This window comes from Erinaceus europaeus, chromosome 12, assembly GCF_950295315.1.
Source record: "Erinaceus europaeus chromosome 12, mEriEur2.1, whole genome shotgun sequence".
In the NCBI taxonomy this organism is placed as follows: Eukaryota; Metazoa; Chordata; class Mammalia; order Eulipotyphla; family Erinaceidae; genus Erinaceus; species Erinaceus europaeus.
The window spans coordinates 76,694,147-76,709,126 of record NC_080173.1 but is presented as its reverse complement, the minus strand read 5'-3'; the positions used below and the strand labels follow the sequence as shown (position 1 = coordinate 76,709,126).

Sequence of the window (14,980 nt, the reverse complement as noted above, 5' to 3'; positions counted from 1 at the left end):
AGCAATAGGGGTAGTTTCTGTGCCAGGGTGCTCTTCTCTCTGTCTCTTTCTCTCTCGCGCGCACACAATATTTTTAAAAATAAGCAAGGAGTCACCACAGTTGGCAATAGGTTGGAGTTATTAATTGGCTAGAGAGAATACTGATGTGGAGGAATCTGGCCAGGTGACCACTATGTGATCTGGGGAGCAATAATAATGAGAAGCCAGGGAAGTGAGGAAGTGACCATGAGGTAAAGAGAAGCAAACACACATGGGGTCAATGACTGGATGTGAGGTACGAAGAACTCAAGAGGCCAGTTTTTTTTATTTACAAAATGGAAATATTGACAAGACTATAGGGTAAGAGGGGTACAATTCCACACAATTCCCACCCCCGAACTCCATATCCAATCCCCTCCCTTGATAGCTTCCCTGTTCTTATGCTTTGCGCCACATGCGATTAACCCGCTGCGCTACCGCCCGGCTCCCAGCTTCCCTATTCTTTATGGAGGCCAGTTTCTGATGGGTACACAGGTGGATAGTGAGTTCATTCCCTGAGGTGGGGAAGCGAAGGAGCCACTAGATGGAGGAAGATGGTGGTTCAGTATGAGGCCAAGTGTGAGATGAGGGTGAAGCAGCCAATAGGGAACATCCGAAGGAAGCTGAGCATCTGGGTCTAAAGCATAAGATTTCACAGTGCTGGCCAGACCCTACTCCACCTCTACTCTGCAGATGCTGAAAGGCTGGAAAGCAGATGGTGTGTTTGGAGATGATTTTCAGTTCTGTTAACAATCATCGTGTGACCTTACATCATTTACTTAATATCTCTCACCTTCATGGGCCTGCAAAATAGCTCACTTGGATAGTACAGTGCTTTCCCATGTGTGCAACTCAATTTGATCCCAGACCCCATTGCACTGAAGGAAGTTTCGGTGCTGTGGGCTCTCTTTCTGGATCTAAAAATAAAATAAAATAATAACAATAACACCTGGAAGATGGCCCAGTTTTCAGTTCTCAAGCATGAGGTTCAAAGATCAGTCCCCAGCATCCCATATGCCAGAAGAATGTTCTGGTTCTCTTTCCCTCTCTTTCTCATGAATAAATAAATCAATTAAAAAAAAACATTTAAAAGGGACCACACAGTGGTGCACCTGGTTAAGTGCTCACATTACAGTGCACAAGGACCCAGGTTCAAGCCCCTGGTCCCCACCTGCAGGGGTAAAGCTTCACAAATGGCGAAGCAGGTCTGCAGGTGTCTCTCTGTCTCTCTCCCTCTAGCTCCTCCCTCTCAATTTGTCTATATACAATAATAAATTAAAATTTAAAACTTTAAATAATATGATACTTCTGAGCTTCAGGTCCTATCTCATGAAATTACTCATGAGCTTCTCCTGGCTCAAGGCTGGGGGGCTTCAGTGTCCACTGGGGTTGGCTGTGTCCAGGGCCTACAGGAACCTGAGGGCTGCAAGGCCCAATCAACAGGAAGAAGACTGACTCTCTGCTGTGGTCTCCCTATTCCACCAACAGGTCCAGAATATCAGCCTGCAGGAGGGGGAGACAGTGACTGTGGAGGGCCTGGGGGGCCCTGACCCCCTGCCCCTGGCCAACCAATCTTTCCTGCTGAGGGGACAAGTCATCCGCAGCCCCACTCACCAAGCAGCCCTGCATTTCCAGAGCGTGCCTCCTCCTGCTGGACCTGGCACCTTCCACTTCCACTACCAAGGTAGGGCTGGGCAGCAGTGGGAAGAATCACCAGCACAGATAAGTTATCCCCCAGGGGGATTCTGGTGCTATTATGACAGGGAAGGAGGGAGGGTGGAAAGGCTAGAGCCCAGTGACACTCTATGCAACTAGAGTGGAGTATGATGTCTCCTACACCTCCAGAATCTTCTCTCATACACCTGCCATCCTGCAGAGATCCGGTCTCACATGAGGCCTGACACACAACCAGGTTGTCCCAGGAGTGGCCATTTCTACTCTGTCACACATGCCTCCATTCATTTAGGGAACTTGCTGTAAGCATCTGCTCTTTGCCAGGCTTGTGCTAGATGCTGGCAGTATCCAGATCAGCCAGCTAATTCAGTCCTTACCTTCAAGGAGTTCAGAATCTCCGGGCAGCAACTTCAACAGGCAGTAGCTGTAGAAGCCTCCCTCCTTAAATTCAAGAGGGTCAGGATCAAAGGAGCTTAACAGAAACCGTCTGGAAGTCCTTGGCTACCAGCCTGGACTTCTTGAATTGTCTCACCTACACTGGAACTGGTTCAAAGCCCATTAGCTATCAACACCTCTGGAAATAGGAGTTTGTCATGGGAAAAATCACAGACTCAGAAGATGGGTAGATCTAGGTTTGAATCTTCTCCCACTGGGTGTTGACAGTAGAAGGATCATTCAACTTCTCTGACCCTCCTTCTCCTCCACTGTAAGATGAGACTGAAATACCTATTCCACAAAGACCTGATGGGAGGTGAACAGAACACTGCATGTGCAGTGCTTAGCACCTGCTCTGTGAAGTAAACTAGCACCAAAGAGCTGGTGGGGTGAGGACAGGAGGAAAAGGGACTTGGTGCCCCTCTCTCCTCAGCATCCCTCCTGGCCCCTCCTTGATCCTCTGCCACTGCCACAACAGGGGAACCAGTTCAGATCAGGAGTGCTAATGGGGAAATAATTGGTGTGAACAGTTATGGCATTGTCTTGTATTGCTGCAGCCCCATATGGGCTCACAGTCCCCAGAAGGCAGGCACTCCTCTGAAGAGGGCCATGCTTTGACCTCCACCTAAGGAGTGCTTGTTCCTTCTTGGCCTCTTCAGACATACAGAGGGAGACATCTCATGTGGCATGGTGGTGGGCAGGAGCTCAGCAGAGGCCAAGGGCCAGCTGAAGCAAGGGGGGACATCTCGGTGACCTGGCCAGACTCCCTCAGGGATCATCAATCCTCCTTCACAGTGGGCACAATTTCACACCACAGTAACCTTCCCTCTTGTTAGAAATTCCCTTGTACAAAATCCAGACCTTCTCAAAGGTGGCTGAAAGGCAATGTCACTGGAGGCTTCAGCAGGGATGAAGACCCCCAGGAAGGGCTGGGAGAACTGGTCCAGCCCTGCCTTCTTCCCTGCTCCCAGAAGCCCTCCCTTCTCAGCCCAGTTTTTGTCAATGATCAGCTCTTTCCTTAATGAGTGTAATTCCCCTAATTATAGGCTGTAATTAGTCCTGATCCCAGAGATGGGAACAGGAGGAGCATGTGCTCACACGCATATCTCGCATATCTCTCTAGGCTGAAGTGAGAGGGTGCCAGAAGAGGAGGAGAGGGTCTAGTGCCTACACCTCACCAGAGTTGCCCAAGATGCTGCTGGAAGCCACAAAGATGGGCCCCACAAGGGGTTCATGGGCAGGGCCAAGGTCCAGCTCCTCCCCACTCCACCCCTCATGCATACACACATACACATACAATATCTCATGCAGAGTGAGGAGGAATTAAGCCCTGGCAGGCGTTCTTCCCCTCCCTACTGAACATTTCTGGCACCGGACTTGGCCTGAGAAACAGACGCCAGTGAGAAAACAGTGAGAAAATAGCTCGACAGATTGCAGTGGCGCAGGCTCCCTGGGAACGGTCGTCATAGCAACAAGAGGAAGCTCATCCTAGGAAGTGGCACTTTCCCCACTGTGGAGTCTGGGGGCTTTGCCGTCTGCCCCCAGCCTCCTGCTCTTGCTTTACCCTGGCCCAGTTTCCTAATCTATAAAAGGCAGGACCTCCCTTCCCCAAGTTCTGATATGAACTCACAGGGAAGATGTAGGTACAAAAGCTAAGCATGGCATCTGGCACACAGCCCAGACCTCCCGAGGTGTCCTCCCGCTCCATTCTGGATAGAATGTCCCATCCTTCTCCCCATTCCATCATGGCTGGGGTCCCTCTTCAGGCACTTTGAGCAGCTGCCCTGAGCAGCTACCCGGCGGCACAGCATTGCCTGTTACTGTCCAGTTTCCCTGACTACTGAGTCAAGCCTCCCACTCCACCTGGGGAAGGAGCGCAGGGAGAGGAGATGGAATGCAAGCAGGTTCAAGCCTGGAGTTCTAAGTGCCTGCTCTAGCTCTTACTGGCTGTGTGATCAAGACGTTTCCTTCAGTCTCCCCATCCTTCTGCATTTTCATCCTCTGAAAATGAGTTAATTAACCCCAACTGTGCCTTCTTTCTGTCCCAGCATGTAGACATTAAATAAGGAGAATGTGAAGGTATTTTAGAAGCTAGAAAGTTCATGCAGATGTCAAGTGCTTTTATTAACGAAGGTTACAAAGAACAGTAGGTTGATGCACTCAGTTTTTTGTTCTGTGCCACACATACCCTCTTCCTTAACCTCCCACAGAACAACATTGGAGGTAATGCCCTAAATAGGTGGGTAAATGAGGAACCTGAGGCACAGAAAGGTTAGGTAACTCGGCCAAGGTAGCACAGAAAGTCACAGAGCCTATTTGCAAACCAGGCAGTTGGACCTCAGCACCTACCTCCTAATTTCTGCCTGGTTCTGCTTGCAGATCATAATTAACCCCTCACTAGCCTTTCTCTCAAGAACACTGAGAGATAGGCAACAGTAGGAATTATCTCTCCTTTCACAGACCTGGTAACTATGACCAGAACTGGTGAAAACCACCAAGTTTGTTTCTAGGTCCTGGCCTACCCAGAGTCAGCCCCTTTTTTGAGCCACACAAAGGTACCCAGAGGGTGGGGGTAGATAGCATAATGGTTATGCAAAGAGACACGCACACCTGAGAGTCCTAAGTCCCAGGTTCAGTCTCCTGTACCAACATAAACCAGAGCTGAGCAGTGCTCTGGTTAAAAAAAAAAAAAAAAAAAGAATAAAATAAAGAAAGGAAAGAGAAGAGAAGGAAAGGAAAGAAGAAGGAAAGGAAAGGAAAGAGAAGGAAAGGAAAGGAAAGGAAAGGAAAAAGAAAAAAACACAAAAGTACCCAGAGGCTAGTACAGTCAGTGCCCAGACTACTTCCCAACCACTGGCTGGCCCCTGCACCCTAATACCCAAGAGAGGTTCCTCACTCCAGACAGTCCCTATCCTTCTACCAATCACAAGAGTTTCCAGGGCGTGCAGCTCAAACTGAAATCTATCTTTTTGACTCCTCCACAGCATCTTCATCTCTCAGCCCCAAGCACTGATGATCTTTCAACACCACCACTTGCCCCCAGGTTCCTGACGTGCCCAGCTGTTTTGTAGGATCTGCTGCCACCATCTGGTTATACTTAGTATTACAGTTCCCAAAGCGGCCACGTTTTGCAGGGCACTGTATCCCTCCATCCTTATTTTATCTGACTTGTTGAACAGAGCACTGCTCAGCTCTGGTGTATGGGGGTCCAGGGATTGAACCTGGTACCTCAAAGCCTCATAGATGAAAATCTTTTTTGTAACCATACTATTCTATCTCCCAGCCCTATTTTTTTTTTAAGATTTATTTATGTGGGGTAAGGGAGGCAGCAATAATGGTTATGCAAACAGACTCTCATGTCTAAGGTTCAATCCCCACACCACCATAAGTCAGAGCTGAGCAGTGCTCTGGTAAAATAATAATAATAATAATAATAATAATAATAATAATAATAATAATAATAAATTTGTGTGGGGCTGGATGGTGTCTCACCTGGTTGAGTGCACATTACAATGTGCAAGGACCGGAGTTTGAGGCCTTGGTCCCCCCCTGTAGGGAGAAAGCTTTGCAAGTGGTGAGGTAGTGCTGCAGATGTCTCTCTCCCTCTCTCATTCCCTTCACTATCTATTTCTGCCTGTCTCCACCCAATAAATAAGTAAAGATTAAAAAAATTAAAAAGAGGGAGTCAGGCGGGTTAAGCGCAGATGGTGCAAAGCACAAGGACCAGCATAAGGATCCCAGTTCGAGTCCCCGGCTCCCCACCTGTAAGGGAGTCACTTCACAAGTGGTGAGGCAGGTCTGCAGGTGTCTCTCTTTCTCTCAACCAGAGTCTTCCCCTCCTCTCTCCATTTCTCTCTGTCCTATCCAACAACAACATCAGTAATAACAACTACAACAAGGCAACAAAAGGGAATTAATAAATATTTTTTAAAAAGAAAAAGAAAAAATATTTATGAGAGAGACGTACACACACAAGCACCACCAAGAGTCAAACTCAGGGCCTCACGCATACAAGCTCTGTGCTCTACCTTCTGGCCTACCTCTCCTGCCACCCATCTTATTTTTAAAAGAAGTCCATAGCCCTTGTCATCAACTTCTTATCATTTCTCAGCAAATACTGAAATAGCATTTTCTGTATGACCTCAGTTTGTCAATCTGAAGATTACATGTGCTCCATATAAGAAAAAAGTGCTCGGAAGTTGGGCGGTAGCATAGCGGGTTACGTGCAGGTGGTGCAAAGCACAAGGACCGGCGTAAGGATCCCGGTTGAAGTCCCCGGCTCCCTACCTGCAGGGGAGTCACTTCACAGGCAGTGAAGCAGGTCTGCAAGTGTCTATCTTTCTCTCCCCCTCTCTGTCTTCGCCACCTCTCTCCATTTCTCTCTGTCCTATCCAACAACGATGACATCAATCATAACTACAACAATAAAACAACAAGGGCAACAAAAGGGAATAAATAATAAATATTTTTTAAAAAGAAAAAAGTGCTCATACTTTATTAATCTATATAGGCTTGTCATGATTTCAGTCTCTCACATCTGAAAGTCACTCAGTAAACACTTTCTGAAGGTGTACTATCAGTTGCATTCCAGGGTTTCCAAGCTAAAATACTATCCCACTTATTCTCATAATACTCTGTAGGTGGGGTGGCATGTGAGCCACATTTAACAATGGAGGAAACTAAGACACGGCGAGGTGAAGAAACCTGCCCCAAAGGCCTTAAAACTTAGATAAGAGCCCAAGCGTCCTAACTTGCATTTCTGCACTTATTCTGCTACCAAGTCAGGCTGATGGAAATACATAGGCACCTTCTGGGAAAAGGGTCAGAGTCTTTTTCTGGCATATCCCCCAATGCATGTGCCTGAGGATGAATACACACACATCAGCATCACCATCATCAGCCATTCTCTCTCTGCAGCCTATCTCCTGAGCTGCCACTTTCCCCGACGTCCAGCTTACGGAACTGTGACTGTCAGCAGCCTACACCCAGGAGGCAGTGCCCGATTCAGTTGTGCCACTGGCTACCAGCTGAAGGGTGCCAGGCTCCTCACCTGTCTGAATGCCACCCAACCCTTCTGGAATTCCCAGGAGCCTGTCTGCGTTGGTAAGTAGCCCCAGGGGACTCAGTACTAAGCGGGGGGGGGGGGGGGGGGGGGGGGCTCATCCTTGCTTTCTGTTCTTCTCCAGAGAAGCCAGAAAATGGTCATACACCTCAGAATGTTCATCCAACCCACAGTTATTCAGCCCCTTCAACAGACTGCTCTCAATTCCCACAGTTCCCAAAACTGTGCCCTTACTTCCCAAAAGAAACCACAATTCCAGAAAGTCAGGGGAAGAGAAAAAAAAAAAAAAAAAAACAGGGGCCACCAACTTCCAGAGCAAGAAAAAAGTACTAATCAACTATAAAGTGACCAAGGAAGGGAGGAAGCAATTGGCTGGGTATTAGGAAGGTTCCTGGGGAAGTGGCACTGAAGGTCAGACATTTCAAGGAAGGGACTAGAGACAGTGACACAAGGGTGAGAAGGGGAGGGAGTTCTTAGAGACACAGAAGACAGACAGGCTTGGCACACCTTAGATACATGGAGGGAGTATGGGTAGGGCCTTGAACTCCTGGTCAAGGTAATTACAGAGTGGGAAGTTGTTTTTGAGAGAAAAAGGGAGGGAATTGGGACTCTTCCTCAAGTGAAGCAGCCGGGCAAGAGGGTGACTTTGGAAATGGAGAAAAAAGGACGTTCCAGGGGCGCTGGTGAGAAAAGGGAGGAGTGAAAGGAGACTCCCAGCTTCTGGTCCTGGGAAGTCAGGCACTGCTCCTGGTGGAGGAGGGCTGGATGGCAGAAGGAAGATGGAGTCTTTCAGTTGCAGGGTAGAAGGGAGCTCAGGTTTTATCTGTCAATATTTACAGAAAGAGAGAGAGAGGATTTCCAGAGCATCACTCTGGCTCATAGGGATTGAACTCAGGACTTCATGCTTGAGAATCCAATGGTTTATCCACTGTACCACCTCTCAAGCTGTCTTTTCTGTAGCTTGCACTTTTGAACTTTATTTCATTCTATTAAGCCCTTCTTGGATACTACGCACTAAGAGAAGTATGTGAGCCTGCTGTGGTCTCTGCACTCAAGCAGGTCTCTCTGTCTAGCAGAAGGCTGGCAGGCAGCTCATCTGGTCCAGGGAAGTCAGTGGTGTGATGGGTTAAACTCACAGGCAGTGGGGTGGGGGCCTGAGGGAGGGAAAGCTGCTCTGAAACAAGGAAGGACAAACAGAGAGCTTCCTGAGGAGATGCTTGGGAGAGTTACAGGAATGTTAGCTGAGGAAGTAGACTGGATTCCAGGAACAACATGTGCCAACATGCAGATGCACAAAGCAGCACAAGACAGCAAGGACATGGCTGGGTGTGCCTGAGAGAGACAGCAGATGCGGAGAGACTGAAGGTGGAGAATCAAGAGATGGTCATGGGCGAAGGAACTAGCCCAGTGGTTATGCAGATGACTTTCATGCCTGAGGTTCAGAGATTCCAGGTTTTATCCCCAGCACCATCATAAGCCAGAGCTAAGCAGTGCTCTGTAAAATGAAAGAAAAATGGGAGTCAGGCGGTAGCGCAGCGGGTTAAGCGCATGTGGCGCAAAGTGTAAGGACTGGTGTAAGGATGCTGGTTCGAGCCCCGGCTCCCCACCTGCAGGGGAGTTGCTTCACAGGTGGTGAAGCAGGTCTGCAGGTGTCTCTCTTTCTCTCCCCCTCTATCTCCCTTCCTCTCTCTGTCCTATTTCTCTCTGTCCTATCCAATGACAGCAAAAACAACAATAATAATAACCACAACAATGATAAAAAAACAAGGGCAACAAAAGGGGATAAAATGGTCTCTAGGAGCAGTGGATTCATGGTGCAGGCACCAAGCCCTGGCAATAACCCTGGAGGCAAAAAAAGAAAAATAAGGTGGGGGGTAGATAGCATAATGGTTATGCAAAGAGACTTTCATGCTTGAAGCTCCAAAGTCCCAGATTCAATCCCCTGCACCAGAGCTAGTCTGTGCTCTGGTTATAAAAAATAAAAAAAAAAAAAAAGGAAGGAGGGAGGGAAGGAAAGGAGGAAGGAAGGAAGAAGGAAGGAGAAAGAAAAGAGAAGGGAACGGAAGGGAAGGGAAGGGAAGGGAAGGGAAGGGAAGGGAAGGGAAGGGAAGGGAGGGAAGGGAAGGGAAGGGAAGGGAAGGGAAGGGAAGGGAAGGGAAGGGAAGGGAAGGGAAGGGAAGGGAAGGGAAGGGAAGGGAAGGGAAGGGAAGGGAAGGGAAGGGAAGGGAAGGGAAGGGAAGGGAAGGGAAGGGAAGGGAAGGGAAGGGAAGGGAAGGGAAGGAAAGGAGTCAGATTCACAAACCACTCAGATGCTAAGTCTATCATACTTAGGCATAAAGGTAGGTCTATCCTTTCTGTAGAGAAGAAATGGGCTGGGTGGTGGCGCACCTGGTTGAGCGCACATGTTACAGTGCTCAAGGACCCAAGTTCGAACCCCTAGTCCCCACCTGCAGGAGGAAAGCTTCACAAGCGGTGAAGCAGGTCTGCAGGTGTCTCTCTCTATCTCCCCTACCTTCTCTATTTCTGGCTGTCTCTGTCCAATAAATAAAGATAACAAAAAAAAATTTAGAGAAGAAATCCACCACCCTCTCTCCACAAACTTCACCAGGTTAATGTACTCCACTGTCCTGAACAGTGGAGACAAGGACACTGTACAATGGCCATAGTAGGCTGGGCTTATAGCTGGCTGTGTCTTCAGGAGAGGAAAGTCTAGAAGCTGTCACTCTCCTCTTGCCTAAGACCCCTTCTCTGGCTCCATGGAACTGCCAGGAGCTGGTAGCCTAGTAACACAGCGGTCTTCACTGATGGAGGTAGGTTCAGCCTCTCTTTGGAATGAGAAGACAGTCCCAGGCAGGAGGGGTCAGTGCTGGAACAACCCTGAGGTCAGTTCAGGAATGACAGTAAGGCTATTTCAGAAAGAGACTGAGCCATCACCTGGCTAATAGTATCTGTCTAGGACTCACGATTTGGAGGTGGTGGCAACGCACACCAAGTGTCTGTCATCCCTAATTTAGTCCTACCTCTTCTTCCATATCAACTCACTAATTTACAAAAAGATTTATTTATGTCATGAAGGGGAGCAAAAGTCAGAGCATGGAATTAGCATATGTGGTTCCAAGGACTTAACCTAGGGCCTCACACATGCAAGTCCTGTGCTCTACCTGCCAACGCAATTCCCATGGGTGTTTATTCCCGCATTTAATTCAACCTGGGGGGATGGAGGGAAGAAGAAGCAGGCAGGCACCTTGGGGTCCGATTTAAAGCATAAATTCAAATAATAACTAATTTTAAGAAAGTGTTATCAGGGGGACAGGTGGCGGCACACCTGGTTAAGCACACATAGTACAAAGCACAAGGATCCAGGTTTGAGCCCTTGCTCCCCACCTGCAGGGGGGAAAGCTTCACTAGGGGTGAAGCAGGTCTGTAGGTGTCTATCATTCTCTCTCCTTCTCTAGCTTCCCCTCCCCCTCAATCTCTCTCTGTCCTATCCAATAAAATGGGATGGGAAAAATGGCCACCAGGAGCAGTGGATTCATAGTGCTGGCACCGAGCCCCAGCAATAACCCTGGAGGGAAAAAAAGAAAGTATTATCAGTAGAAGTCACAGATATACCATGGAGCTGGGAGCCCTGAGGGACTTTAATGAAGCCCATTTTGGTGAAGGCAGGGAAGGTCACCCAGAGGAGTCAGAAGAGAGGGACTGCACAGCATAGCAGGACTAGATACGTCTAGAGTCAAGGGAGCTACATGACTAGTTCCCAAGTTGTGGGGGGATTGGAAGGTAGGACTCTGGAGTCCAAGCCATTTAGAACTGCAGGGCAGATTTTCATACCTAAGGTCTCTAGGTCCCAGGTATAGTGCCTAGCACCACCGTCAGGCAGAGCTAAGCAGTACTCTGGTATAAAAAAAAAAAAAAAAAGGAAAGAAAAGAAAAAGAAAAAGAAAGAAAAAAGAAAAAAAGAAAGAGAAAAGGCTAGGGACACAAGAGAGTAATTTATGCAAAAAGATGTTCATGCTGAGGTTCTAAGATCACAGGTTCAATCCCCAGCACCACCGTAAATCAGAGCTGAGCAGTGCTCTGGTAATTAATTAATAAGTGCAAGACCACTCAGGCAAAGGATTGGCCTTCAGGACAATGTAATCAGAGATACTCGGTCTTTCACATAGAAGGCACAAGAGCTGGGGTTGACAGGAAAACTCAGTTAAGCTGTCTAGGACTGTCAGGACCATGTTTGCACCCTGTCCCGTCCCACAGCCGCCTGTGGTGGAGTGATCCGCAATGCCACCACCGGCCGCATTGTCTCTCCGGGCTTCCCCGGCAACTACAGCAACAACCTCACCTGCCACTGGCTGCTCGAGGCTCCTGAGGGTCAGCGGCTACACTTGCACTTTGAGAAGGTCTCCCTGGCTGAGGATGATGACAGGTGAGGAGGTGTCCCAGTGGGCAGGGAGCATGTGGCCTGCTGATCCCTTGTTGGTGGGCCACCTCCCACCTGGGTCAGTCATGCAGCCACTACTGTCCGGGCCCAGGCTCATCATCCGTAACGGGGACAATGTGGAGGCCCCGCCCGTGTACGACTCGTACGAGGTAGAGTACCTGCCCATTGAAGGTCTGCTCAGCTCCGGACGCCACTTCTTCGTGGAGCTCAGCACTGACAGCAGTGGGGCAGCAGCAGGCATGGCCCTGCGCTATGAGGGTAAGCCTGCTGGGGCCTGGCTGGAGCCAGGAGGTCTAACGGGGTTTGGGGGCTGAGTCTTTTCTTATACCCTCCCTGTCCTGGCCTCCATTCCCAGATCACTCTGCCCAACTCAGCCCTCACTCAACTGGTGTTTCAACTCTACCTCCCTGTTCCTCCTCTCAAATTCCTACATTTCTACCCCATCTTTGCAGGAGGCTCTTGCCCTGGCCCAGCCGCTGTGGTCCAATAGGAAGAATTCTCTAGCCCCTGAAGAAAAAAAAAAAAAAACAGCCCCTACCCTTAGTGAAGAATTTCTGCGAGACATGGACCACTCATGCATGCATGCATTTATTCAAGAAAACATTTGTTGAATATCTTTTATGTACTAAACATAGACCTAAGCTCTGTGACTACAATGGTGACCCAAACAGCCTCCTGAGCTAAACAGGGATATATGCTCTGGGCTGTCCCCTACAAGCTATATTTGTAGTCAGGAAGGAAGATAGCCGGGGCAGGAAAATAGAGCAGCTGCCCCAGCATTTGCCCCAGTCACACTGATGTGGGCCGGGCTCTGTGGTTTACAGCTTTCCAGCAGGGCCACTGCTATGAGCCCTTTGTGAAATATGGCAACTTCAGCAGTAGTGCACCCTCCTACCCTGTGGGGACCACTGTGGAGTTCAGCTGTGACCCTGGCTACACCCTGGAACAGGGCTCCATCATCATTGAATGTGTCGACTCCCATGACCCCCAGTGGAATGAGACAGAGCCAGCCTGCCGAGGTCAGTAGGTCCCAATGGCCAGGGCAGCCAGGAACAGGGAGCAGGGTGGGCACCGGGGAGCCAGCCACAGAGCCTGGAGCCACGAGGGCCCTGTGACACGTGTGACTTGGACTGACCCCAGAAGGGATAGGGGCTCCCTTGAGCAATGGGTAGGCACATCTGTGGGCAGGTGGCAACCCCAGGACATGGCACTGGGGGGGAACGCGGAGGGGACGCACCTCCCGGGCCTCCCCTGCCTTCCAGCCGTGTGCAGCGGGGAGATCACAGACTCAGCCGGCGTGGTGCTCTCCCCCAACTGGCCAGAGCCCTACGGCCGCGGGCAGGACTGCATCTGGGGCGTGCACGTGGAAGAGGACAAGCGGATCATGCTGGACATCCGAGTGTGAGTGCCCACTGGGCAGGGCTGAGCCAGCTCAAGCACTCTGGGAACACTTCTTGGCCAGCCCACCAGGAGCAGCCTCCCTTGACCACCCCCCTCCACAGGCTGCGCATAGGCTCCGGCGATGTGCTCGCCTTCTATGATGGGGATGACCTGACAGCCCGGGTCCTCGGCCAGTACTCGGGGCCCCATGGCCACTTTAAGCTCTTCACCTCCATGGCCGATGTCACCATCCAGTTCCAGTCGGACCCTGGGGCATCAGTGCTGGGCTACCAGCAAGGCTTTGTCATCCACTTCTTCGGTAAGCTTGCAGGGCTCTTACCTGACCTGAAGGCAGCCAGTCTTGTTCTTCCTCCTGGGCCCCATGAAGCAGCAAGGAGTTTTCTGCTAAGCTAGAAGGGCAAGGATCGGCAGCAGGAATTCCGAACATCCCTACAAAAACAGGGAACTAAGGACCAGTGTCCTTTCTACCTTTCTGATAAGCTTCAACAAAAGCCATCATTTCCCCCCAGCCTACCCAACTCCTAGAAAGTAGCCAGCATGGACTGAGGAAGTGGCCAGCATGTTTTAGGGAGTAAGGCCAAAGCCTGGAAGCTGGGCAGTAGTACACTAGATAATGTGTACACAGTACTATGTACAAGGACCTGGGTTCAGGGCCCTGGTCTCCACCTGTGTGTGTGTGTGGGGGGAAGAGCATCACAAGCAGTGAAGCAGTGCTGCAGATATCTCTCTTTCTTCCTCCTGCTCTATTTCCCCCTTCCCTATTTCTATCTGTATCATAAATAGATAAAATAAAAATGGCCACCAGAAGCAGCAAATTCATCGTGCGGACACCAAACCCTGGACAGCAATAACCCTGGTGGCAAAATTAATTAATTTAAAAGACTAAAGCCTGAATGATAATGCTGGAATCTAGGAGACAGAACACCGTCAGGGACAGACAAGGGGCACTTGGGCAGAAAAGATTGCAGTACCATAACTACCCTGTCCAGGCTATGTCTAGGAGCCCTCAGACAGCCCTCAGGGAGTAAGAAGTTAGCATAGTCGCTTTGGTGCTGGTTCAGAGCCTGCCTCTCGATATCTTGTGTCCCCAGAGGTGCCTCGCAATGACACATGCCCAGAGCTACCTGACATCCCCAATGGCTGGAAGAGCCCATCACAGCCCGAGCTGGTACACGGCACAGTGGTCACCTATCAGTGCTATCCTGGCTACCAGGTGGTGGGATCCAGCATCCTCATGTGCCAATGGGACCTGACCTGGAGTGAGGATCTGCCTTCTTGCCAGAGGGGTGAGTATACATGCTCCCCAGGCTCCCTCTCCAACACAACCCATGAGCTTCATTCCTGAATTCTGACCCAGTCTCCAGCCATTCTAAACTGCTATCCTTGAAGTCCCGACAACTCTCAGCCTCAGATTCCTCATCTGTGAAATGGAAGGCTACCTTTGCCCAGGGCTACCTACCAAGGACTCCAAGCATTCTGTCCCTAATAGATGGCCAGTCAGTGTCTGTGGGCTCTGATGGTTGGAAAAGGGACACGCAGAGGGGTGCACCAGCAAATGGTCAGGAGAAGTAAGAGGTGAAGGCAAGTGACACAAAGACTTTGGCTGGCCTGGAACACTGCCAGGATATGGCATGGCTTTGGTTGTGCTCTCCTTGGGTTACTTCCTCCCATCACCTCCTACCCACAGTGACTTCCTGCCATGACCCTGGGGACGTGGAGCATAGCCGACGCCTCATATCCAGCCCCAAGTTTCCTGTGGGGGCAACTGTGCAGTATATCTGCGACCAGGGCTTTGTGCTGACAGGCAGTGCCATCCTCACCTGCCATGACCGCCAAGCCAGCAGCCCCAAGTGGAGTGACCGGGCCCCCAAATGTCTCTGTAAGTCCCGAGTGGGTGGAGGGGAAGCCTGGTAGGAGACAAAAGAGGCCCCCTCTGGAGGCTGGAGGCCTGG

The 14,980-nt window shown here is 50.0% G+C and overlaps 1 protein-coding gene across 6 annotated transcripts in view; it reads left to right on the top strand.

Annotated features, from left to right (window-relative positions):
• The window catches only part of SEZ6 (seizure related 6 homolog), a 55,744-nt gene that overhangs the window by 38,437 nt on the left and 2,327 nt on the right, over window positions 1-14,980 (top strand). For all 6 annotated transcript variants that reach the window (XM_016187017.2, XM_016187016.2, XM_060204042.1 and 3 more), the window contains exons 4-12: window positions 1,507-1,702; window positions 7,045-7,230; window positions 11,444-11,612; window positions 11,719-11,885; window positions 12,452-12,646; window positions 12,890-13,028; window positions 13,130-13,326; window positions 14,120-14,314; window positions 14,716-14,907. In XM_016187017.2, the coding sequence (XP_016042503.1) occupies window positions 1,507-1,702; window positions 7,045-7,230; window positions 11,444-11,612; window positions 11,719-11,885; window positions 12,452-12,646; window positions 12,890-13,028; window positions 13,130-13,326; window positions 14,120-14,314; window positions 14,716-14,907 (1,636 nt within the window). The remainder of the gene's footprint in view (window positions 1-1,506; window positions 1,703-7,044; window positions 7,231-11,443; window positions 11,613-11,718; window positions 11,886-12,451; window positions 12,647-12,889; window positions 13,029-13,129; window positions 13,327-14,119; window positions 14,315-14,715; window positions 14,908-14,980) is intronic.